Raw genomic sequence first — 25,499 nt, forward strand, 5'->3', positions numbered from 1 at the left:
CTCTTAATACTCTTAACCACAAAGCAGTTAAACACCCATATACACACCCACACCACACCAACATACTCTCTTCCTCACATGTACCTAAAATATGCAAACATTTGAAAGAAAATAAAATGTGTTTATTCATGTCATGCTTGCATTACCCTTCACAGGACTCTGAAACTGGCAAACAAATTTTAAAGTATATCATATACTGTAATGTTTTCTGTAGACAAAAATGCTCCTGACAAACCAGCAGAGAAGTATGCCCTTATGATATATACTTTTCTGTTTGAGTGATGAACATGTGCTGATTTATTCATGCACTCTTGCCCAATTTTCATGGTGACTAATAGCCCACATCTATGTGGGGTTAGAGGAATGGTCTGTGGTCACAAAAAGTTTTAAGTAAACTCTCCCAAATCAGAACTTAACCAAAGATCTTGACCTTACTAGCATAGAATTCCAACCAACTGAACTGACAATTAAACATCTTATATACAATACGTGCTCAATATGTATTTGATAGCACTAACAACAGAAGAATTAGAAAGCAATCATTACTCCCATAGAAAAGAGCAAGGGAATAAAAGAATAAAATCTGTCACTACACTTCTGTTTTCTTACCACAACTACCTAAAGATCTGTAACTATGTGCTCGGGAATAAATTTAAGTGACATTTTTTTAAAAGTGCATAACATTTATCCTGGAGGTTAAAAGCACTGACTTTTTAAGGGCTTCATTAAGATTAGCTAATGAATCATAAGAAAATCTTGTAGGTTGTTTGGTAAATGTTAGTCGTTTTATCTACATTTATAATGCATGATTGAGTAAACAATGGTAGGTAGTACATGTAACACTCTAATCATGGAAAACAGAGTTCTATAAATGTTATTTTTTGCTTCCTATACTTGGTTTGGGGAAGATTTATTCAGGTATCTCACTGCCTATGTAACAAAAAAACTAAACATCTAGAAAATAGAGCCATGCAAATTCAATTATGCAAAATGAAAGTACTGTAGTTTTTAATTGTTCAGATAGGCAGATAAAAGTTATTTTGTATAGGCCATATTTGTGGATATGTAATACTTTTTATGAAACCATGGGGATTATCTGTGAGGTCCTATTATCCGTACAGATATATAGAGATATACATTAGACATAATTGATGGAATCAAACTGTTTTATACATATATTATTTTGTATTAATTGTGTGTATGTGTACATTTGTGAAAAAAGGAAAAAAAAATTAAACCGAAGATTTATATATTGCAATGCTTAACATAAGTTTGGAATCTGACTTAAAAAAAAATAATAAAAAGATAAGATTATAAGTTCTGGATTTTCAGTATCAGTAAGTAGAAGGTACACTGATATATTAAAAAATATTAGTTCAAAATATTACTCTTAAAGGCAAAATAATCAATAGCCACTAAGGTAATTTTAAGATAAAATAAGGAAATTTCATTTTGAGAAAAATAAAAAGTACTTACGAAGAGTTAATTTTACTAACCTGACTTATTTTTCTTTGTTCTTGTATAGCTTTTTGAATTGCCTGAGATACTTTTTCTTGATCTTTTGCATGCTCAGTCTTCCATAACTCCCTTTCTTCAGCATGGACTTTTTCCAAACTTTTTCTTTCTTCTTCTATGGCTTTTAAAACTGCATCCTTCATTTCTTCTTTCTCAAGCTTCAAAACAAATAATGACTCAAATGAAAACATCTGAATGAATGACTATATAAGTTCTTGAATAAGAAAGATTTGGGTTAATCTAAAAGGTACAAAACTTGAATTCTATAGGGCTTAGTTCTGACACTGCTGTTTTTATGCATACTTAAAAACTGGTGTAAAATCAAATTTACTTATGTTTGTACAAATATTCATACATTATTCCCAAGGCACATCTAAACTTCACAGAAACCAAGCCTTAGCTTAAAGTAGCAGTTTTCGAACTATTTGATCTTAGAATCTCTTTACATTCTGAAAAATTATGGTTTACTTCAAAGAGCTTTTGTTTATGCTGGTTATACATATTAGTATTACTATATTAGAAAAACCAAGACAAAATAAAAAATATTAATTCATTTTATAACAACATTAAATGCACTGTATATTAATGAGTAATATATTTTATAAAAATAACTATATTTTCCAAAATAAAGAAGTGAAAAGAATATCTGTGAACCTCCTTAATATTTGACTTAACAGAAGACAGCTAGGTTCTGCATTAAATCTATAGTATGGTTTTTGGTTTAAGTACATAAAGAAAACTTAGTCTCACACAGACATGCAGTAGAAAAGAGAGTAATACTTAGCAGCCAGTTTAGATCTTTGTAAATACTGATGATTCCATACCAAAACCTAAAAAGGGGTAGTTCTTAAAGGGTAGTTGTGCTAAGGAAAATCACACAGTGGCCATAAGATTTTTGTCTTCTGCCACTTTTTCTTTTCTTGCACTTTTAATGAGTCCTTTATCTATGGATGATTTTTTTTTAAAGATTTTTATTTGGAAAGTATTGATTCAGTAAGTTATGCATCTCCTCTAGATGTTGACACATTTCATCATATCATAACAAAGACAAAGGTCACATTTGTTAATATCACCATCAATCTCATCAAAAAGGTCTTTAAGTATCTGAAAGCAGATACACATTTTCCAAAATTCTAATTTTGCTTTAAAGCTCAACTTTTATCATTGGCAATAAAAACTGTTAGATTTCTGGAGATACTGGGCTCACTCTGTTTGCTTTGGAGAAAATGTCTGCCAAATACTAAAGTCTGCATAACCCTCATTATTCAGTAAAATGGTTTTCCATGAAAACTGTTGAAATAAGAATTTCTCTCAAGAAAACCATCATATTTTGGGATGCAGTAAAGTCCATGGTCTTCGCACTTGTGATGCCTACACTTTTCTCTTTCTTCCAGTTAGCCACATTTGACACAAGTTAACAACGCTGAGTTACCATTTTCTAAACTCCTGTTTTACTCTACAATTCTTCTCTGAAACTACTCTCTTACTATGTGCTCACCAATGCTCTCCATTTTGTTAAATCCAAATAATATTTTTTTGTTTCAATCACTATTTTTCTTGTCATCAAAGTGACATTCTATATAGTTGACTATTTCTGTTTTCCTTTTCTTTTTTTGCATAACAACATGCTACTTTTATTTCTACTTATATGGCTGACTCTGTTCAGTTTTTTTCTAACTTCCTTTTTTCTCTGGATTTTAAATTCTGGAGTGGCTCAGATCTTACATCACTTGTTACTACTCTATACTCTCTGGTGAGGTGATTTACATAACAATAATTTCCATGGTTACTATTACCACCTGTCTGCTGAATAAAATAAACCATATTAGCATTTTCAGGTCATTTCTTTCTCTGAGTTGCCAGGGGTAGATTCAGTTGCCTACTAGCCTTGTTATCTGAATAGATCACGATCACCTCAAATTCTATACCAAACAAATAGTACCACTTTCCATGTTTCCGAGGCAATACTTCTGGGGGTTCCCAATCTGGCCTCCTTCTGTATTATCCACACCAAAAACAGATGCTGATTCTATCTCCTATTTCTAGATTTTTGTCTATTTCTTTCCTTTAAACTATTACCACTACTTTATTTCTGGTACTCACTATCTTTTAACACAGACTTTGGACACACTCTATTAATTCTTTCCTTGCCTCTAGCCTTTCTGCTTCTAATTTCCCCCAAATTAATGTAAATTTTAATTATGTCATACCTACACTCAAAAATTTCGATGTGTCTATACAGAAGTACTATCCATATATGTATGATAATGTAATGCATTCCACTTTCCTAATTGGTAATAAGTAATACTTATGTGATTGTAAATTCTTTAAGAAAAAAGTCAGTCATCCTTCAGGTTTTACTCCTGGCAGGATACGAAACTTTCAAAATATTTACTCACTAAATTTAAATCTAATCTCAAAAGTTAGTGCTATGTATGTATGTGTTGGCATATGTATATTTAATATGTATGGATACACTACTTAGGTATTTCAAAGTTGGCTTTAAAAATCACATATCTTTTTATAAATATATATACACATACACACATTATTTGTGATGATGTCTATTAATACCAAGTGCTGAGATGCCTGGGTGCCTCAGTAGCTGAGCATCTGCCTTTGGCTCAGGTCATGATCCCGGGGTCTTGGGATCGAGTCCCACAATGGGCTCCCCACAAAAAGCCCGATATTCTCCCTCTGCCTATGTCTCTGCCTCTCTCTGTGTCTCTCATGAATAAATCAATAAAATCTTAAAAAAAAAAATACCAAGTGCTTACTAGCGTCCCAGCAGATATTCTCTTTTAACAATAATAATCTAAATATGTGGTATTTCAATGTCATTCTAGTCCTGCATAATGTTAATTGAACAATAATAAAGATAGATAGCAGCATCCTAAGTTTAACAGGAAAAACAAGAAAGAAAACAACTCTTTGATTTTTCTGTAATGAGGCTTTATACACAAAAAGTTGATTGACTATACCACTGATGAACTCAGTTTTTAAGTTCCACTTACTTACAAAGAAACCCATTATTACAGATAGAAATACCTTTGCAGCAGATACTAATGCCTCTTTATTTCTTTGCCTTTCTTCTTCTAAACATTTTTCCAGTATATCCTGAAATGATAAGACAGTTGGGTAGACAGTAAATGTATTATTTGAGGTAATTATTTGAGGTAATAGAACACATTCTTTCTACACTCTGAACAAATGTCAAGTATTACCTTCTGTTCTTGAGATTGCTGAATCAAAGCTTCCTTTATTTTTTCTTTTAATAGTTCCTTCTCTGTATCTAGCATTTCAAGGAGTCTCTGATGCTACAAGGGAAGATAAATAAATTATGATTATGGCTCTGAGACCAATAATCTATCAACAAGGAGAGCACTGGTGGAATTCATTTGCCTGGTTGTACTGAAGTAGTCATTAGAGGAAACAATGGGTAGATTGCTAAAACTAAGACTTACAAGAAAAAAAGCCACTGAATTCACCTTTTGCCAGTCAGCCAAGAGACTTTTTTGTGGCCCCAAACTCAGTTAAGTATATGACACAGGATCTAACTTAAGCATAATTATTCCAAATTGGAAATGAATTAGAAAATGATAAAATGTCTTTAATTAAAATTAAATTTAGAAAAACTACTCACTAAAATTATTAATTTGCAGCAAAAGAAGCAATTAGATAATAACAAATGTTTATTTGATGAACAACTATCATATTATTTGTGTTTCTAGTAAAGCACTGTTAAAAAAATGCAAGATTTATTATTATTCTCACTCCAAGGCTTTACTATAGATTCAGAAAATAAAACAGTCAAAGGAATTTATGTGATAGCCAATGTTACAATATGCAGAATTAATGCATTTACTTTTACTGCAATGTGCTAACAAAAAAGCACCTATAAGCATAAGCCAGTTATCATGGATTGGGCATTTGGAATTAAGAGTTTTCTAAGATAATTCAACTTTTGTAGCCTCAATATCTTCAACACAGAGAAGCAAGATACTTGTTCTGGAACAGTGCTCTTATGAGGAAACAAAACAAAAAAGAAAATATATATTCCTACTTACATAGATTTCTCATTCAGTTACTAAAGGCAAAGGAAAGTATTTTCATTGATTTCTCTGATTTTGAAGCTTCCTTTAAATAGGTACTTATTTGAATACCCAATATTTTAAAATGGATCTTTGTCTTTCAAAGCTGTTCTGAGTTAAAATATCTTTTAGGGAGGCAGTCTACATGAAGAATAAGTGACAAAATAGTCATGTCTATTTAGGAGAATGTATGATTCCTATTTTTAATTTTAATGTTACTTTTTACCTTTATTTTTCAAGAATAGGAAAAATCACAGATCTTTTTCCATTAAAAACACACCCAAACTGTGATACAAATCATGACTTGATTATGAGAAATTATTGGTACCACATGAATTTGTGAAAAGCAGCTAACACATCAGCAGACTTACCATATGCTATATACTGAGACTTTAATTTTGTGTTCTATATAAGTCTAGACGCACACAAATATCATTGAATCAGAAAAAAATACCTAATCCTACTTAAAATACACACATGAGAATAAGTTTAAAAATGGTATACCAGGCAAATCATTAGATTTAGAAATGATAAATACAATTCTTGAATGAGGCCAAAAACATTCAATTTAGGCTTTGAGGATACGAGTAAACATAACGAAACCGAACCAATAAAAACTATTAGAATTAAACTAAAAAATAAACTTTTCAGAGTCATTAATAACTTTGAAAATTATTTCTTCTTAAAAAGAATTGTTATGTTAATAAGTCAGAAAAATAGAAATCATTGTCATTGATTGTAAGTAGGCCAAGTTTCTCCAGTGGTCCAAGAACTAGTTAAGGAGGGTATGTTACCTAAAGTGGCAACACAATGTTTAGAAAATTCATTCTTGAACATTATTTCTTCATTCTGACAATACACTATGATGGAAGACTATTTTTGAGTTATCTTCTAAAGAATACACTCAATATTACCATTGGAAAGAAGAATCCTATGTAAAATACACTCTAAGTAAAATCATTGATCTACTTGAGAAAATATAACTAGGTTACTGACTTTTCTTATACATATAGGTAATAAATAGCTAATATTTTTGGAGCATTTTTGAGGTTTCAGGCATTGTTAAAAGAGCTTTACATGTAGTTATACATTATATTCCCAACAAACTGCTAAATCAGGCAATACTCTTCTCTGTTTCAGACGATCTGGGCCTTAGATCTGGGCCCTGGAAAAGCTATGTAAATTGCCAGGTCTCTAATGAATCACTTTAGCAATAATCATATCAGTATACTCATTATCAACAGGAATAATTACCTACTAACTAAACATGGCCTCAGTTTTACCTACATGTTACACAGTAACTAAAAGCTTCTTATTAAAAGTTGTATGTCAGGTAAAGCCTCATGCATTTCGCTTTAAAAGAATTTTACTAATCTATACTTCTAATTTTGTTCTTTTCAGAATAACATTAAAATAAGATCTTCTTCTGAAAAAAATTAATATTAGGAGAGAGGATTCAGAAAGATACTGACTGGCATGTGAGAAGTTAACTCTTAAAATTAAACAGATAATTTATAAAATGAATAACCCACAAGTAGCTAATCAAGAACAATATAAACATAAAATATATTATTTTTATAAGAGTCTCATATGCTGATTGTGAAAAATGCAAAGAAGTAGTGAAAATCACCCAGAATTTTATCACCCAAAGGCAAACATCCTTCAGGAGGGCTCTCTACATAAATATACAGCTCTATGTAAACATTTTATATAATAAGCTTATAACTACTATAGTGTTTTTGAACTCGACTATTATTTCTATATAAACATAATTATGCTATTATTTTTATTACACTAATTATACATTTCACATGTCCTATTTATACATATTTATGTTTACAATATTTCCCTTTTAAAAAAAATCTTGATTTTTGTGCATGCATCTTGCCAACTTATACAATTATGGCCTTGTGAAATATTCCTAGGGGTGGTATTAGGTTGATGATCGAGTATGGTTTATATTTTGGTGCATGCCCTCAAACTATTCCAGAAAGAAAATGCCAAATTACACCTTTGCTAACAATAGTAGGACAAAGGACAGGGCAGATTCTCCTGGAGAACAGGCTCATTGACTGGATATCAACTAGCCAGGGACACTGTGCCACTGTTGTCACAGGGGTACCAACAATACTTGGTATCTATGAGCCAATCATGGCTGTTTATTTCATCATTCTCCTTGTTTGAAAACAGGGATTTTTGTTTTTTTGTTGCATCTTTTCTGTTCTTTCTCTTCTTTTTGAATGCATGGATTATAGTTATGGGGGAAGGGAGCAAGGGCCCTTCTATTTCCACATTATCTCTGTTTCTTCAAAGTTCCTTTTTTTTTTTTTTTTTTTTTGGTTTGAGTCAGTAATTTTCTCATTTACAATGTTTTTCCAAAATTCAGTCATGTTTTTCAGTCCATGCATGCTAACATCTCAGACATGAAAATGCTGGTAGGAAATTCTGTGTATGTGGAGGAGCTTCACGAGAACTGCAAAAAGCTGGCTTTTTTCATGGTTATGGTGGCAATTCCCAAATGTCAGGTCTATAAGCACCTTCTTCTTAAAGCTGCTTTTTGTCTACCAAAAAAAAAAAAAAATCCCCAATTTTCTCACTGGTATGATATGCTTGAAGGGGGTGTGGGTAAAAAGCTGACTGGTAAAACAGATTTTGGTTTAATCTCTCAGTTTTGATTCCCTGCCTTACTCCTGCTCTTTATGAGGTCAGATTTTTGAGTTTGATTACTCCTTTGTGCTACTAGGATGTATAGTTAAGTATCTGAATAAGAATGATGTGCATGGAGACTTTCAACCATTCCTCCTGCTTTTAGAGCTAAACAGCCCCTCGTGCACCTATTTCCTGAGGCACTCTAAGGTTCTGCAGGATGACGTAGCGGCTTGCTTCCTATGGGTTTCACCTCAGTGGGCTAAGATTACAATGCTTTAGCCACTACTAAGTCAGTAATATTTGCCTGTATCTCATCCCTGCTAGTTTGTTTTTGTTCTTTTGGTCCCTTTTACTATCATTGTGTGTGTGTGTGTTGTGTGCACCATTTTTTTGTGGAGGAGAGGTACAGAGAGGTAGGAGAGATGAGTATATTTAATTCACCATATTTATTGAGATTTAGAATCACTTTTTAAAGCACCGTGTTAGAAACTTTACAAGTATTACTGCGAATCCTCACAACAACCCAGAAATGTCTTATTAGTTACATCTGACAGATTTCCAAACTGAGTTTCAGAGCGGTTATATAATCTGCTTACATTTATGGGCTAATTAATAATTAAACTGAGACTGGGGCCCAGGAGGCCTGAATACAAAATCCACAGATCTTTATACTAGATTCTCTAGAATCAACATACAACTAAGGGCTCTCTCTGTTCCATCTCTATGGACTGCTTCTTTGACTTTCTGAGTTTCAGTCACACATTTATACTCTTCACCTAGCTTTATAGTTATTTTTTGGTCACGGTATGTCTCTTTCCCCCTCCTCCCACATCTGGCCCCTAAAGGGAAGGTAACAGAGTTGGCAAGGCCACAAAAACTTGAAGGGAAAAACTCATCCTTGACAAATAAACTTTTTTTTTTTTTTAATTTATTGAGGTAGTTGTAGGATATTTAGATAGTTGAATCTCTCCCATTGGAATCCCAAGAAATATACACAGTGAGCCAAAAACTTTACTCAGCAATCAAAGCCTGTATCAGCTAACACATTTTCTTTTTCTCAACAACACACATACTTTCAGGGAAGAGACTTTTCTGAAAGAATAGATTAATATTTAAACCACAATGATAAAAACTGCATTATGTATTTCTGGAAGATGAAAAAAAGGTATTCTTCAATTATATTTATATTTGGGGGCATCTCCCTGGGAGGTAATGTACCTCATCAGAATTAACATGGATATTGGACTCTTATTTCCATAGCGTAGTGGTTATCATGTTTGCCTCAAACATGGGCATTGGAATCAGACAGATCTGGAGTCAATCACTAGTTTTTCACTTATGAAAGCTACAACTTAAATTTTTCTAAGCCTCTTTTTTGTCCTTTTATTATGTAAGTAAGGCTAGTAATGCCAACCTCACATTTATGAGAATTAAGTGAATATATGTAATGTATCTGGTACTCAAAAATGTTAACTAGACTTCCTGTCAAACAGCTGATAAAAAAAATGTAATAAAATTCACTTATGAAAATGATTTTTTTTGTATATAAAAGAAAAGATTAGTTGCTGCTCAAAAGTAAAGACCTTAGGGATCCCTGGGTGGCTCAGCGGTTTAGTGTCTGCCTTCAGCCCAGGGCATGATCCTGGAGACCAGGGATAGAGTCCCAGGTCAGGCTCCCTGTGTGGAGCCTGCTTCTCCCTCTGCCTGTGTCTCTGCCTCTCTGTTTCTCTCGGTGTCTCTCATGAATAAATAAATAAATCTTAAAAAAAAAAAAAAAAGTAAAGGCATCAGAAGGAACTTCAACATCCTTTTTCAATAATAATTTTGAAAATATCTTTCACTAAAATATAGTTAACAACATTTTATAATCCATACCAATTTATTTCAGTGGATATTATTAAATAGTAATCTTATAATCAAGGCTTTGCTCCTGTCAAAAAAAGAAGATCCCAAACTAAAAGCAGTAATTGTAGACATTTCACTTGAAACTTTTCAAATTGTTTTATTTCAATATAAATTAAGGTTGCAATGTATTTTTGCTCTCAACATGACTGCTGTCTTTCCTATTCTTAGACTTGAGAGAGAATAAACCTCTCTGTAAAATCTGACCATGACTATACTGCTATATTTTGGGTATAATGAATAATAGCACCAACTATGGGCCCAGGGACATAAAAACATGGATTCAAATACTAGCTCTCCTTGCTAGCTCTACTCTAGTCATATGGTATTTGACAACTTTTTAAACCTGAAATTCAGTATAATCTTCTGAAAAATGAGGATTAGAAATCACTTTATAGGATTGTTCTGATGAACTGATGAAATACAGGAAATGTTTTTGTTTTTGTTATTTAAAGATTTATTTATTCATGAGAGACACAGAGAGAGAGAGAGAGACAGAGACAGAGACAGAGACACAGGTAGAGGAAGAAACATGGAATTCGATCTGGGATCCCAGGATCATGCCCTGAGCCAAAGGCAGATGCTCAACCACTGAGCCACCCAGGGGTCCCAGGAAATGTTTATGATATAGCATCATATCTATTGTAAGTATTTATAATCTTTAGTTGTTAGAGTTAAGAACTTTGATAGAAAATTTGAATATCCTGTAGATGTTGATTTTCTATTATTCCTTTCTTAAAATAGTTTAGATGATCAATCTTTATGGTAAAAATTCAACTACATATTTTAATATCTTATTTTTATATCAAATTATCCTATGCTTATGTTTACTCTTGTATATAAATTTATAAGTTATATATATAATTTCTGTACCTATATATAAATTTATAAATTCACTAATGCCTTTGGTTCAGCCATTATTGCAAGAAATATTTGCTTGGTGCCTACCAACACCAGATACTGTTCTAGTTTTTAGGGAGCATGCCCTTAGGAACATTAATGTCTAATAGACAATCCATGAATCAAGAATACATCTTCTTATATTTCTCTTGAACCATTTTATATGAAAAAAAAGTCTTCAAAGAATACATTAACAACCAATTTTTTTCTCTCATTTTAAAATAACTTTTTAGGTAGAAAGTACCAAAAATGCTTTGGAAATAAATAAATAAATAAATAACTCCCTCAAAACTACAATATACAAATTTTAAGTGAAATGTTAGAAGAAAAAAATATAACTATAGCATACACTGAATCATCATGAACACTGAACAGTGTATAGGATTGCTGAATCACAAAATTTTACACTGAAACCTAGTATACACTGCATGTTAACTATACTGAAATTAAAACAACAGAAAGAAACTCAATAGGATAAAAAAATTAAAAAGTGCCTTTAAGAGTACAGATAGCAATTAAACACAAAATGGCCATAGATTTCTCAAGAATCAGAATATAATTTTCTTGCCTTTCATTTACTAATATGAACTTTGTAGTGATAAAACATGTTTACAGTGATTGAAAGATACAGTTAATACATGTATATACTTTAGCACAGTGCCTGTCAAATACAAGATATTAAATTGTTAGATACTATTATTACACTACTACAAACTACTACTTCTACTTCCATTTTTCTATTTTGGTACAATATATACTACAAAAATTTTTTTAAAGATTTTATTTATTTGAGAGAGAGAGAGTTTGGATGTGAGCGCAAGTGAGGTGGAGCAGAGGGGAAGGGAGAGGTAGAAAGAATCTGAAGCAGATGCTGCACTCAGCACAGAGCCTGATGTGGGGCTCAATCCCACAACTCTGAGATCATGACCTGAGCAGAAATCAAGAGCCAAATGCTTGACTGACTGAACTGCCTGGGTGTCCCACAACAACAAAAAAATTTTTAACTTTTTCAAGATGGACAAGTGGCATTAATTATATTCACAGTGCTATGGAATCATCGCCATTATTTCTTAATTTTTTCATAATCCCCAAGTGAAATTCTGTGCCCATTAAGCAATGATTTATTGCCCTCTTACCCCAGTTCCTGGTAACCTCCAATCTACTTTCTATCTCTACAAATTTGCCCATTCTAGAGATTCCACATAGGTGGAATCAAATCGTAGTCATCTTTTTGTTTGGCTAATTTCACTTAGCATAATGTTTTCAAGCCTCATTCATGTTGTACTAAGCATCTGAACATCATTCCTGGTTAGGGCTGAATGATACTACATTGTATACATATACCACTTTTTTTAAACTATTTATTTGTTGATGGACACTTGGGTTGTTTCTACCTTTCAACTATTTGAATATGCTGCTATGAATATTCATGTGTAAAAATCTATTTGAGTCCCTCTTTTCAATTCTTTTGAATATATACCTATGAGTAGAGCTGCTTGGTCACATAATTTATTTTTAATTTTTTGAGGAACCACCAAACTGTTTTCTATAATTGCTCCACTGTTTTATGTTCTCACCAGCAATGTGCAAGGGTTCTAATTTTTCACATCCTCTATAACATTTGTTATTTCCTCTTTTTTCCTTATTATTATAGTCAACTTAGTAACTGTGAAATGGTATCTCACTTTTTTTTCATTACTCTTAAGTATGCTGAATATCTTCATAAATGCTACTTCTACTTCTGATACCCTACTACTCCTTTTCAAATATTACTACTATTATCTGCACAAATAGGAACATGATTAGGGCTCTTTTTGCAGCCCTTATAAGACTGTAGTAGAAAGTGCACTGGACTTGAGGTTTTTTCGTTGTCTTAGAGTCTGCCAAAGGTAGGGATGCCTTTCCTCTCTGGGCCAGAGGTTATTTCAGGTAATCACAGTAAACTAGAGATTATAATGTTAAGAAACAGCTTGGCCAAAAAGATTTCAGCCTTCTTTTATTCTATCTAAAATAAAGTATGAAGCATATCTGGGGATTGTTTTATTACTCCCACTTTCCACCTCAATATAGAATTCCTTCATTGTCCAAAGTACCAGCACCCTTGAAATGAATCACATAGTTTTTGATGGTATGAAGAATGGTAAATACTTTCTTCTGCACCTTACTAGCTGTCCATTCCAAGGTGGGGATGTTCTGGACACATTTGTTACATAACTCATAGACAAAATTGAACCAAATGGCAACATTCAATCATAAGATTCTTGTCCAAGTATTTATGACTTCTACACACAGAGTAACTTTCATTAGAATTTCAAGACATACCACCTATAGCATTTTAAAAGGCACTATGAAAATTAATTAAAATATATACCAAGAAATCTCATTTAAGAACCATGAAGAGTTCACTATCTTTGGCTTATCTAAAATATTCTGTTGACAGATTCTTAAAATTTATATAAATTTTTTTTTACGATATTGAAAAAAATAAATGCAAACAAAACAGTTCCATTAGTCTTATAGAGTAGATGTTTCACATAAGGGTCTCAAGGACAGTCCTTTGAAATTTAGCCTAAAACAAAAGGCATTCAGAAATAGATTATGCTTTTTCCTCCTTTTGGTGTAAATTCCTCTGAGTGAAAAATGTTTGATGCAGAGGCAAATATAAATATGGAGGTTATGTGGTTTTTACTTGATTCCTGTAAAAAATATTTAAAAACCTCTTCTTTCTTGGAATTTGAGTCACAAGAGATATTGTAAAGAGATTTAATCCCAATCACATATGGACACTGTTTTGTATATTAAATTTTAGACTAAGCAATCATGGAAGCTCATGTTCAGAACAGTTATCTATTTATCACAGGTCCACAAACTTCACCTTATATTATTCATGGGATGTGTGTGTGTGTGTGTGTGTGTGTAGTATCTATTCTGTACTGTAAACTCAAGAAGTATCATTTCATTTTCGTAAAGCACAGACATTGAACAAGATCAAGCGGTCTGGTAAGGCAGTCTTAAAGCACAAGCTCATATATGCCTCTGTTTAACATGACTTTACAGACACTGAATAAATTTAATAAATGTTTTTAATGTAAAGTAAGTCGCAGACATTTCACCCATTCATGGGACAACACATTAAATATTGTTTAGAAAGAAAACCTAAAAAAGATAAACTATGAGATTAAATCTACTCAAAGCAGTTACCACAAGCCCAATAATATCAATAAACTTCTTAAACTGAATAAAATAAAACTCTAATATAAGCTACACTAGGTTTATTTCACCTAAATAGACATATTTCGAATAGGTATGAGAAATGTAAGCAAGTAAGTTATTCATCTTATATAAACAGATCTTTAAGGGAGAAATAAAAAAGAATGAGACAAATGGAGTGACAGATACATCAACATAAAAAAAGGTAGGACTAGTTTATATTCCCACTACGAGGTTTCTATATCTGGATAGTGTACATATTATTAAATGCAGAGTATATGTCTCAATCCTAAATTTAAGTAGAATATTTCTGCTTCAACCATTTTCAAGTGAAATAGCTTTTGAAAATGCATTGGAATCTTATTATTCCTTTCACTTGCCTAAGCACAATACAATAAGCTTGTTTCAACATAATAGTGCCTTTCAAATGGACATTTGAAATAAATGGCCCATGTATTTAAGATAATCCCCTTGGTAAAAAAGAAAAAAAAGAAACAGATTTATGCACACTTCCCAAAAAGCATACTACAACTAATGTAGTACTTTCCAGGAACCAAAGTGATACCATACTAACTGTCCTTAAGTCTAGTCTGTGTTTCCTACTCCTAAAATTTATCATCAAAAAATACTATGTAATTAGTTCTCAATTTTTCATGCTTGTTGATTTTATAACCTCCACTTTTATACTCTGCACAGTAATATCCCAAAAATAGTTAGAATTAGACTATTTTTAGAAGTAAGTTGACAAGAGAATATTTTAATTTATGTAGAATGAGGATCTGCCAGACAAAAATCAGTTTCAGGAGCACAGCTCTCATTGTTTGCATTGTGTTTCCTATATCAAAAATTCAGTTTTATCCATATATTATGTGTCTGTGTACACGTGCACACACATATACATAAATATATAATACACATATGTATTTTATATATATATATAATAATGGAAAAAAGTGTTGACATAAATGATAAGAGCATATGTTTCATAAAACAAATGCAATTACTGGGACGCCTGGGTGGCTCAGCGGTTGAGCATCTGCCTTTGGCTCAGGGCATATTCCTGGGGTTCTGGGATCAAGTTCCACATCGGGCTCCCTGCATGGAGCCTGCTTCTCTCTCTGCCTATGTCTCTGCCTCTCTCTGTGTTCTCTCATGAATCAATAAATAAAATCTTTAAAAAAATGCAATTATGATAAAATGGAAATCTTAAATTTGTTGAAATGAAAGAACTATTGCCCTTAATAGGTTATTCCCTGAACTAAGGACAGTCCCTGAACTAAGGACAGTCTACACAAGATCTCTAATACTTAAATAATGTAATTGAGTAATCTATCTATAAAGGTAAAGTATATATAAAAAAATAAATAAGGTATAATTACTGATTTCATAATTTTTAGATGTCTGGGGAATGAAAACTCTTAAATTAGGTAACTTTATTAATCAGTGTTAGCATATGTTTAAAAAGACATCTTGTACAAAAACAGAAGACTGCTTATAATGCAAAAGAATAAAAACAACATGCATAAAGATGCACGTAACAAAATTCCTTATAAAAGTGCAAAAGTCAAAACTTTAAAAAATGTTCAACAAAGGGGTGCAGTACAACAAATGATAGTATATCAACTATAAAAGAAGTATCGTGTGGTCATTAAGCATAAACTTATGCAGTACGATAGAATTATGTTTATAAAATACAATTACTTGAAGAAAAACCATAAGATCATTTAAAGCCATCATCATTATTATAACTATGTAATATTATATGTATTTGAATAAATATTGAAAAGGATCACAAGAAACTGGGAACCTGGTGGACAGAATATTATTCTTTTAAAAATTTACGATAATTTTAATAAATTCAAAAGACAAAGGATAGTACTCAAAATCGCAGTAGGAATATAACTGATCTGTAAAGGAGAAATGATGAACAGGACTAAGGTATGCTTAAAATACTTAATTAAATAATCAACATGCATTTTGTCTACATTTTAGAAAAAAATTTAAAAGCTGTGAAAATTAAGAATTTATTCTTTTTTGTTAAATTACACAAGGTACAGCAAAACAGAGGCGTATGGGAAAGTCTGGATTAGGTATACTTTTGTGGGTAAATATTTAATGTTAGCTCTCAAATCTGACCCTATTGGCTTATGGTATAATCTTATAAGCCATTAGGAACTCAAATCTAACTCAAACATACTCTTTCCCAATCTAATTTATCTTCAAGTCATTTCAACACGCTAATGACCAACTTATTTACTTCTACATTTATTTGCTATATCACCATTTTCATATTTCTCTACATATTTAATAGATACTCTCTTTCAAAAGAGTTTTATGCATTGAAGAAGACTGATTAAAAGCTGTCTACTTTGGGGTAGAACCTTTAATTAAGGTGATGAGTATTTTAAACCACTATATAAGAATAAAATACACATGACTTCCTAAGAGTGTTTCGTTAACATGTTTTAGAATATCTTAGATATCTACTCTGAGATGTATGCTTTGGAAAATGGTAGTTTAAACCATTATTGTCTTGCCAGGCTACTTATTGATTTTAGCAATTTTAAAATAATTATGAATATAATTATTAAAGCTCATTAATAACACAAAATGTTTACATTTACATTAAACAAAGAGATAAATAAAAAGTGAATTCTATACTTTTCTGCTTACATCACACAAAATATACCATGGAAAACTCAGTATAGAAATGTTGGATAAAAAATACAAAACATCCCCTTGAATATTACTGAGCTGATAAGACAGTTAAGTAAACAGGCAAAACTGATAAAAAGCACAAATTCATGGAAGTAAACAAGCTGTGAATACAGTGAATGTTCTTAGGAGATGTGAGGAATACTAAAATATTAGAATCCTGTTTTTTTTTTTTTAATTTTTATTTATTTATGATAGTCACACACACACAGAGAGAGAGAGAGAGGCAGAGACATAGGCAGAGGGAGAAGCAGGCTCAATGCACCGGAGCCCGACGTGGGATTCGATCCCAGGTCTCCAGGATCGCGCCCTGGGCCAATGGCAGGCGCTAAACCACTGCGCCACCCAGGGATCCCTAGAATCCTGTTTTTAAAGGACCATGTTTACAAACAGAAACAAAACCTAGGAGATGAAAAGAGGAAAGTTAGGAGACTCTTGTATAAAGCTACAATGCCTGAAAGGTAATGCCCTAAGTAGATAAACTAGAAAAAACCCACAAAACAAAGAGGATCTGAAAGGTTTTTGTTTTGTGTTGGGGGCATGGGGTGAGGGGAGGGAGGTTCCCTGATAATTCATAATTACATGCTACTTTCTTTGCAGGTTTAGGGCAAAAATTTCAGTGCATCATGTATCTCAAATATCCATAACTAAAACTTTGCCCCTGAAGGACTGTCGGATGCAAAACAATTCTTCCAGTGAAGAAAAGACCTTGAACCCAAGCATCAAAGAATTATCACAATTAAAATTCCAATGAAAAAGGATCTCACAGATATAAAACATAAAATATTCAAGGAAACAAGCTACCATGAATGTGAGAAGAAAATTATGGAGAATCAGACCTTAAAAAAACAGCACACACCAGAATGACTCAATATAAATTATTTGCAAAAAAAACACACTTATTTTTTAAAGTGTCAACAGTATAAGAGATAAGACACCATAAAAATGAACACATTTACTTGGAAAAAATCATATGGAATATGGAAATGAAATATACATTAACTGAAAATTAAAGCTCAATGTTTGTCTTAAACTTCATTTTAGGCAGAAAAATAAAAACAGGAAGACAGATGTGAAGACATTACACAAAATGACAAACACAAAAAATTAAAAATATGCTAGAGAAGTATGAGAGACACTGAGGATAGATCAAGAAGGTTTAATATATTAGAGTTCTGGAGGGAAATAATAGAGAGAATGAGATAGAAGCAATTTTCCATATTAAAACCCAATAAAGGGATCCCTGGGTGGCTCAGCAGTTTGGCACCTGCCTTCAGCCCAGGGCCTGATCCTGGAGTCCCGGGATTGAGTCCCACGTCAGGCTTCCTGCATGGAGCCTGCTTCCTGCTTCTCCCTCTGCCTGTCTCTGCCTCTCTCTCTCTCTCTCTCTCTCTCTCTCTGTGTCTCTCATGAATAAGTAAATAAAATCTTAAAAAAAAAAAACAAGCCAATAAATAACATAAAATGTTCTTTTAAAAATTCAAGCCAAGTAATATTATGGTGAAAAAGCAGAACTCAAAGCAAAAGGGGATTCTGTATCAGCACCCATAAAGAAATGATTAACTGTCTATAAAAAATGGTAATTAAAAAATGGTAATTACTATTAACTCAGAATTATATGTGTAGTAAAACTACAAGAATGAGAAAGAAATGTTTATTATGATAAAAACAAAAAAAAAAGTTTATCAACAGCACACAAATACAGAAGGACTTTCCAGTGCTATCCACTTCAGTTTTCATTTCAATAGATGCAAAAAAAAGCATTTAATCAAATTCAATATCTTTTTATCATAAACACTTCCTGTGATAAACATGATAAAAATCTATCATGATAAATATAAACACATGATAAGAACTATCATGATAAACATGATAGACACTTCACTTGACAATTTAAGTACAAAAGAAACATAAATGAACTCAAAATGGATCACAGATGCAAATGTAAAACACAAATTTATGAAAGTCCTAGAAGATGACATAAGAGAAAATCTAGAAAACATTGAGTGTGATGACTTTTCAGATACATACCACAGGCGCAATCCATGAAAGAAATAATGTATAAGCTAGACTTTATTAAAACTAAAAACATCTATTCTGATAAAGACAATATCTAGAAAATAAGGAATCAAGCTGTATATTAAAAGAAAATATTTGCAGAAGACACATATGATAGGACTGCTAATCAAAATATATAAAGAACTATTAAAACTCAAAAATGAGAACATGAAGAAGGTGACTGAAAAATAGGCAAAACACCAAAAGAGACACCTGACCAAGGATACAGATGGCAAATAAGCATAAGAAAAAGTGTTCAAAATCATATGTCATCTGAGGATTACAAATTGGAACAAGGTATCATTATACACCTATTAGAATGGCCAAAATCCCAAACACTAAACATGAAATGCTGGTGAGGATGCAGAGCAACAGGAATTCTCATTCATTGCTGATGGGAATGCAAGATGGTACAGTCAATTTGGAAGACAGTTTGGCAGTTTTTTTATAAAACTAAATATACTCTTGCATTCAATCCAGCAATCTCACCCTTTGCTATTTTCCCAAATGAGTTGAAAACATATGCCCACATAAAAACCTGCATGCAGATATTTATAGCAGCTTTATCAATAATTACCAAAACCTGGAGGCAAATAAGAGATCCTTCAGTAGCTGAATGTATAAATAAACAGTGGTACATTCAGACACTGGAGTATAATTCAGCACAAAAGGAGATGCATTATCAAGCCATGAAAAGACATAGGAGACATTTAAAGGGATACAACTAAGTGAAAGAAATCAATCTGAAAAAGCTACATATTGTAATATTCCAACTATATGACATTCTGGAAAACACAAAATTATGGAGGCAGTAAAAAAGATTAGTGGTTGAAGCACAACGGAATTTTAGGGTACTGAAACTATTCTAAATGATGTTATAGTGGTGGATACATGTCATTATATATTTGTTTAAACCCACAGAATGTAAAACACCAAAAATGAATCCTAATGTAAATTGTAGACTTCTGATGATAATAATATATCAGTATAGACACCACTATGGTATAGATGTCGATGGCAGCAAATATACAACTGTGCTGTGGAATGTTGATGGTAGGGAAGGTTTTACATGTGTGGGGCAGGAGGTATATGGGAACTCTCCATACTTTCTGTTCAGTTTTGCTGTGAGTATAAAATATTTCTAAAAAATAGGGCAGCTCTGGTGGCTCAGCGGTTTAGCACCGCCTGCAGCCCAGCGTGTGATCCTGGAGACCAGGGATCGAGTCCCACATCAGGCTCCCTGCATGAAGCTTGCTTCTCCCTCTGCCTGTGTCTCTGCCTCTCTCTCTCTCCCCTCTGTGTATTCTCATGAATAAATAAATAAAATCTTAAAAAAAAACTTCTAAAAAATAAAGTCGAATTAAGAGAAAAAGACTATCATGTCATATTAACAGTAAAAATCCAGCTGCATCCTGCTTATAAGAGATATATTGAAACCCAAAAATGACTGATAATTAATGAATGGTAAAGAGGGTTAGGCAAATTCTAACCAAGACGAGACTTAGTTATATTAATATCAATGACAGGCTTGTAGGCAAAAGGAATTCCTAGAATAAAGACATCACCACAAAATAACAAGAATACAGAATAATTTAAATTTATATGCACATAATAACATATCCTCATAACAAAAAAGGCAAAACCTGTCACAACTGCAAAGAAAAATTGGTGGTCCTATTATTACAGTAGAAGATTTTAATACATTTCTTTCAATAATCAGCAGATCAGGCAGTGGAAAATCAGCATGGTGATATAAACTGAATATAACAGGCTTAATAAAGGGATATATATATGTAACACTATCCCAATAGTGGAAAATACACAGTTTTCAAGCATACATAAAACATTTATAAAATTTTGCCAAATTGTGGGTAATTATTACATTTAAAAATTCAGTGTCATATAAATATCACTTTCTGACCACAATGTAATATTAGAAATCAATAATTAAGAGATTTAAAAATGTCATACTTGGGATTTTTTGGTAATTTTTAATATGATTTTATGCTGATTAGACACACTTATAAGTCACAGTCAACTATAGAGTTGAGAAATTACAAGACACCCCTGGCATGGGCAGAACATTTCTCTTTCACAGAGAAACAGAAGGGTATAAAATAATTTTTAATGTAAATGGAAATATGTACTTCATTACAGTGGAAATCACTAATAGAGTATCTATCCTGTAATGACAGTCATTATCATTTAAAGAGTGAATTCTAATAATATTTTCATATAAAGAAATGTAGTGGAATCTATGTATATCACCTTAGGTTTCTTTCCAAATGTATAAATAGTTTCTTTATTGCAAATTCAATTGAATATCTGTTTTTTCTAATAATATTTTATGTAAATATAATCCTAGAAATCAGATTCCCATTCCAGACTGTGGGCTTCTTTAGGGTAGTGAATATATCCACTTTTTGCAAATTATACAAGGATGTGTTAAGAATGATGGACAAAATAGAATAAATCCTATGTATTCAGGATACTATTGTCATTAAGTGTGTTGTATGTATATCACAACCTCATTTTAGCTATTTTGTCTCATTGTTCCATTTCCACCATCTCTTTTTAAAACCATCAGTTTGTTCCTTTGTCATGACTTGGCCTTTATAAAATCACAGAAAAAAGGCAGAGTATTTAATATTATGGTTTTAAATTTCATCATTTTTCCTAATGGAAATAGGTATTATAATTTGGTTTAAAATAATACAAGCCTGTACATTTTTAAATGATTAACTCTCATAATAGTGTTCCCTAAATTAAACTACTAACTCACCCATCAAAATAACCTAAATGTGGGGCAGCCTGGGTGGCTTAGCAGTTTAGCGCTGCCTTCAGCCCAGGGTGTGATCAGGAGACCAGGGATCAAGTCCCATGTCAGACTCCCTGCATGGAGCTTGCTTCTCCCTCTGCCTGTGTCTCTGCCCCCTGCCTCTCTCTGTGTCTCTCTCATGAATAAATAAATAAAATCTTAAAAAAAAAATAACCCAAATGTGGAAGACTAGAAAAAATGTTCTTGGTAAATTATACTTTTTTGGATAAAATTATTCAGTATCAGAAAAGTAAGGCTAAAAATTTTTCATTTAAAACTTCTACTTGAAATCTCTTAAAAATACATATACAGATAAAAGGGGAATGAGGAAATTTGGGGGAGGTCATAAGAATGTTTTTTAATCTTGATTCAGGTGTTAACTGTAAAACTTTTGAAGTCTGTCAAAATTCAAAGGATGGTTCACCTAAAATAGGTGGATTTGACTGTATGTGAATTATACTTCAGTAAACCTGAAGAAAAAAAACACATATACGGTTTATGTTAATTTTGAACTCATACTATTTCTGTCTACTTACAATATTCTTATGTTTTGCCTCCAGTAAAAGGCCACTCTTGCAAATTCCTTTACAATGTTACACCTTTTTAATCCTTCCCTAAAACTGAGGAAGAACTGCCTACTCTCTTATCTGTAACCTCAGAGAATTTTGTTTCCACCACTGGTGTATTATTTATTATATTGCATTCTAATTCATTTTTATGTCTCACATAATAAGACATTTGTTTCTTAGAGGCAGAGAATGTTCTTATAGTTAAAAAAAACTTTCTAGTGCAGTGCCTAGTACATTGAAAGCTCTTATGGTATCATTATCGATACTAGTGTTCAAGAGAAGTCTAGTAATTATTAAAATGATTGCCCAAAGGTAATTTAAAGAAAAAAGAGTACTGGATTAATATCTGACTCTGATAACAACAGGCAACTGTCTTTTTCTGAACCATGATGAAAGGAAAAAAAAAGTAGTGGTCACCTAAAAATTGTACACAAATATTATTGGGAAACTAATTAAATAACTCCTAAGTGCAACCTGACCAGTACTTTAACAAGGTTACAGTTTGAACCACACCAATCATCTGGTTTGCAAGATTTCCTGCTGGACATCAACACCAACCACTCGTTAGACCCAAAACCACCTTGGGAAATAGCTGTGGGTAAGATTTACACAGACCAGTAATGGACTAAATTACTGGTTCAGTTGAAACACAGGTCAGAAGCATATATATGACAGAAATTGGAAAGTTAATAAAAAGAATTATATATCAGACACCAACCCCCTCTTCAAAATTTAGCTGAGAGTTTTAAGACTCTCAAGTTATAAGAAGACTTCAGAAAGGTCCGGCAATTTTCTCACACAAACCTTATAATTATCATGAAATAAAAACTGGTGAATAACATCTTGGGAAAGATTATCATATCATTAATATCTTTTAGATAAGAAATGAAATAATCATATCAACACCTTTGACATATTTTTTGAAAGATTATATGTTCATCTAGAAAAACAATGTAGAAAATAAAAAGACAATGCCTCTTTCTGTTCCTTGTGCAAGATAAACATATTCCCTAGATAAGAAGGGGAATTTCTTCAAGCAGAACATTTTATTTTCTAGAGTCACATAAAGCACATATTTTAAAATACAACATACTCCTTTCTTTTCCTTTAAAATAAACTATATTTCTATAAGTACATGAGGGCATATAGTAAACACTGTGAATGATCATGAATGAGCATATCATATAACAAAAATATAATATTAAGTAGTAACATCAGTAAAAGAATGCTTGACCAACAAACAACAGTGTTACAAAGGGTTCAGCTCTCATTTTGACTAGTTTACTAGAAGGGACAAATAGTTTTCAAATGTCCAATAGAGTACTAGACATCCCCACACTCAACTCAACTCATCCCCATACTAGTGACCTCAACTAGAGACACTATATTCTTCTCTTGGTCTTATTTGTTAGCAAAGTCTTCAATAGAAGCTTTTAATCTAAGAAAAGTTTTGATGGCTAAAACAAATTTGATAAAGTAAATAATATAACATATATTCACACTTTTGCTTTCAGCATGAGCTATAAAGAGCTTGGAAATCACTCTAATTTTTAAAAGAAGAAAAATGCTGAACAAACTAAAGATCGATGCCTAAGGTCCATTAGAGAATGGTCACAAGGCAAACTGTCACCCTAAAACCTACAGTGACAGGCAAATCTACTGAGTCAGAGCCAAAATCTTCTTACCTAGACCAGAAACTGCTGGACACATACACTGGTAAGAACACACTTAATGGTAAATTTGCAAAACTGCTGGAGACTGAGTGAAATTGAATATGGGAGTGAGAACAGTTAGGAGCTGATGTCTTAGGGGGTTCCCCACACTATTGTGAGGGTTTTTTTTCCCAGGAAATCCATCAGGAACTCAGTGTGAAAAGCCAAGAAATTTTCCCTCATGGCTCTGGCAAGGGGAGTAGAAAAAACAGCATTGTGAAATATGCCCTTAGCATTATCCATAACAAAGGACTTTCTTTAGGTGAAAAGACTTTATCAAAATCTTATAAAGTGTTCCACCTGAGAAGAGACATGACTAAGATTCCAGCCCCCTCTAGTCTTCTTGTCTCACATAAAGGGAGAAAAGCCAACAAATACTTATGACGGTCACAGATCCTCTAAGAGACAGAAATTTAATAAGATTATAGAATATTTTTCCTCCCCAATACCTCATCACCAAACTAACAGGGCTCTAGTATACTGATAGTGGGTAACAGCTGAAAGAGCTGTTAAGATGCAGACTCTACCTAAGGAGGAGTTCTTAGGGAAGCCAAAGACAACAGGGGAAACACAGAGAATGACCTTTAAGGAATGTGAACCATCTGGCAACAAACAGAACCAGAAAACATTAAATATAGCTACTCACTCCTAGCCAAATTAACAAAACTTCCCACTAAAAGTCTATTTACCTCAATTCCTATTACATGATACATGTTAATCCTTTAACAAAAAATCATAAGGCATGCTAAAAAGCTACATAATCTAAAGAGACAAAAACAGCACTACAACGTTTCAGATATGACAGAGACTTTGGAATTTACAGGCTAGAAATTTGAAATAAAAATCATTAAAATGTTGAGGAATCTAACTTAAAAAGTAGGTAACATGCAAGAATTGGTGAATAATGTACAGATGAGAACTCTAAGAAACAAACAAAAGAAAATGTTAGAAACAGAAAGACAGAAAAGAAGAATGCCTTTGATGGGTTTATCAGTAGACTCAACATAACCAAGGAAAGAATCATAATCATGAAGACAGGCCAATAAAAACTTCCTAAAGTGTAAAGAGAAAAAACAAAAAAATGTAAAACAAAAACAGAGACTAGAACAGCCAAGAACTATGAGACAATTTTAAAAGGCATAACATATGTGCAATTGAAATACCAAAAGAAGACAGAATGAAGAAGTATTTGAATAAATAATTGCCTATTTTCTAAAATTAAAGAGAAACAAAAACCAGAGATTCAGGAAGCATAAAGAATACCAAGGACTATAAATAAAAAATAAAAGAAAGAAAGAAAGAAGAAAAGAACATATCCTACGTGAATCATATTCAAATGACAAAAAAAAAAAAAATCAAA

At 32.4% G+C, this 25,499-nt stretch overlaps 1 protein-coding gene across 6 annotated transcripts in view; it reads right to left on the bottom strand.

Moving 5' to 3' along the window:
* The window catches only part of CCDC91 (coiled-coil domain containing 91), a 325,203-nt gene that overhangs the window by 73,366 nt on the left and 226,338 nt on the right, over positions 1–25,499 (bottom strand). For all 6 annotated transcript variants that reach the window (XR_012017558.1, XR_012017557.1, XM_072798484.1 and 3 more), the window contains 3 exons: positions 4,740–4,832; positions 4,564–4,632; positions 1,497–1,673 (listed from right to left, as the gene is read on the bottom strand). Coding sequence is in view for 4 of the 6 variants with exons in the window: in XM_072798484.1 (XP_072654585.1) it covers positions 1,497–1,673; positions 4,564–4,632; positions 4,740–4,832 (339 nt within the window). In the remaining 2 variants the exon portion in view is untranslated. The remainder of the gene's footprint in view (positions 1–1,496; positions 1,674–4,563; positions 4,633–4,739; positions 4,833–25,499) is intronic.

The sequence above is a fragment of the Canis lupus genome, chromosome 25 (genome assembly GCF_048164855.1).
Source record: "Canis lupus baileyi chromosome 25, mCanLup2.hap1, whole genome shotgun sequence".
Lineage (NCBI taxonomy): Eukaryota > Metazoa > Chordata > Mammalia > Carnivora > Canidae > Canis > Canis lupus.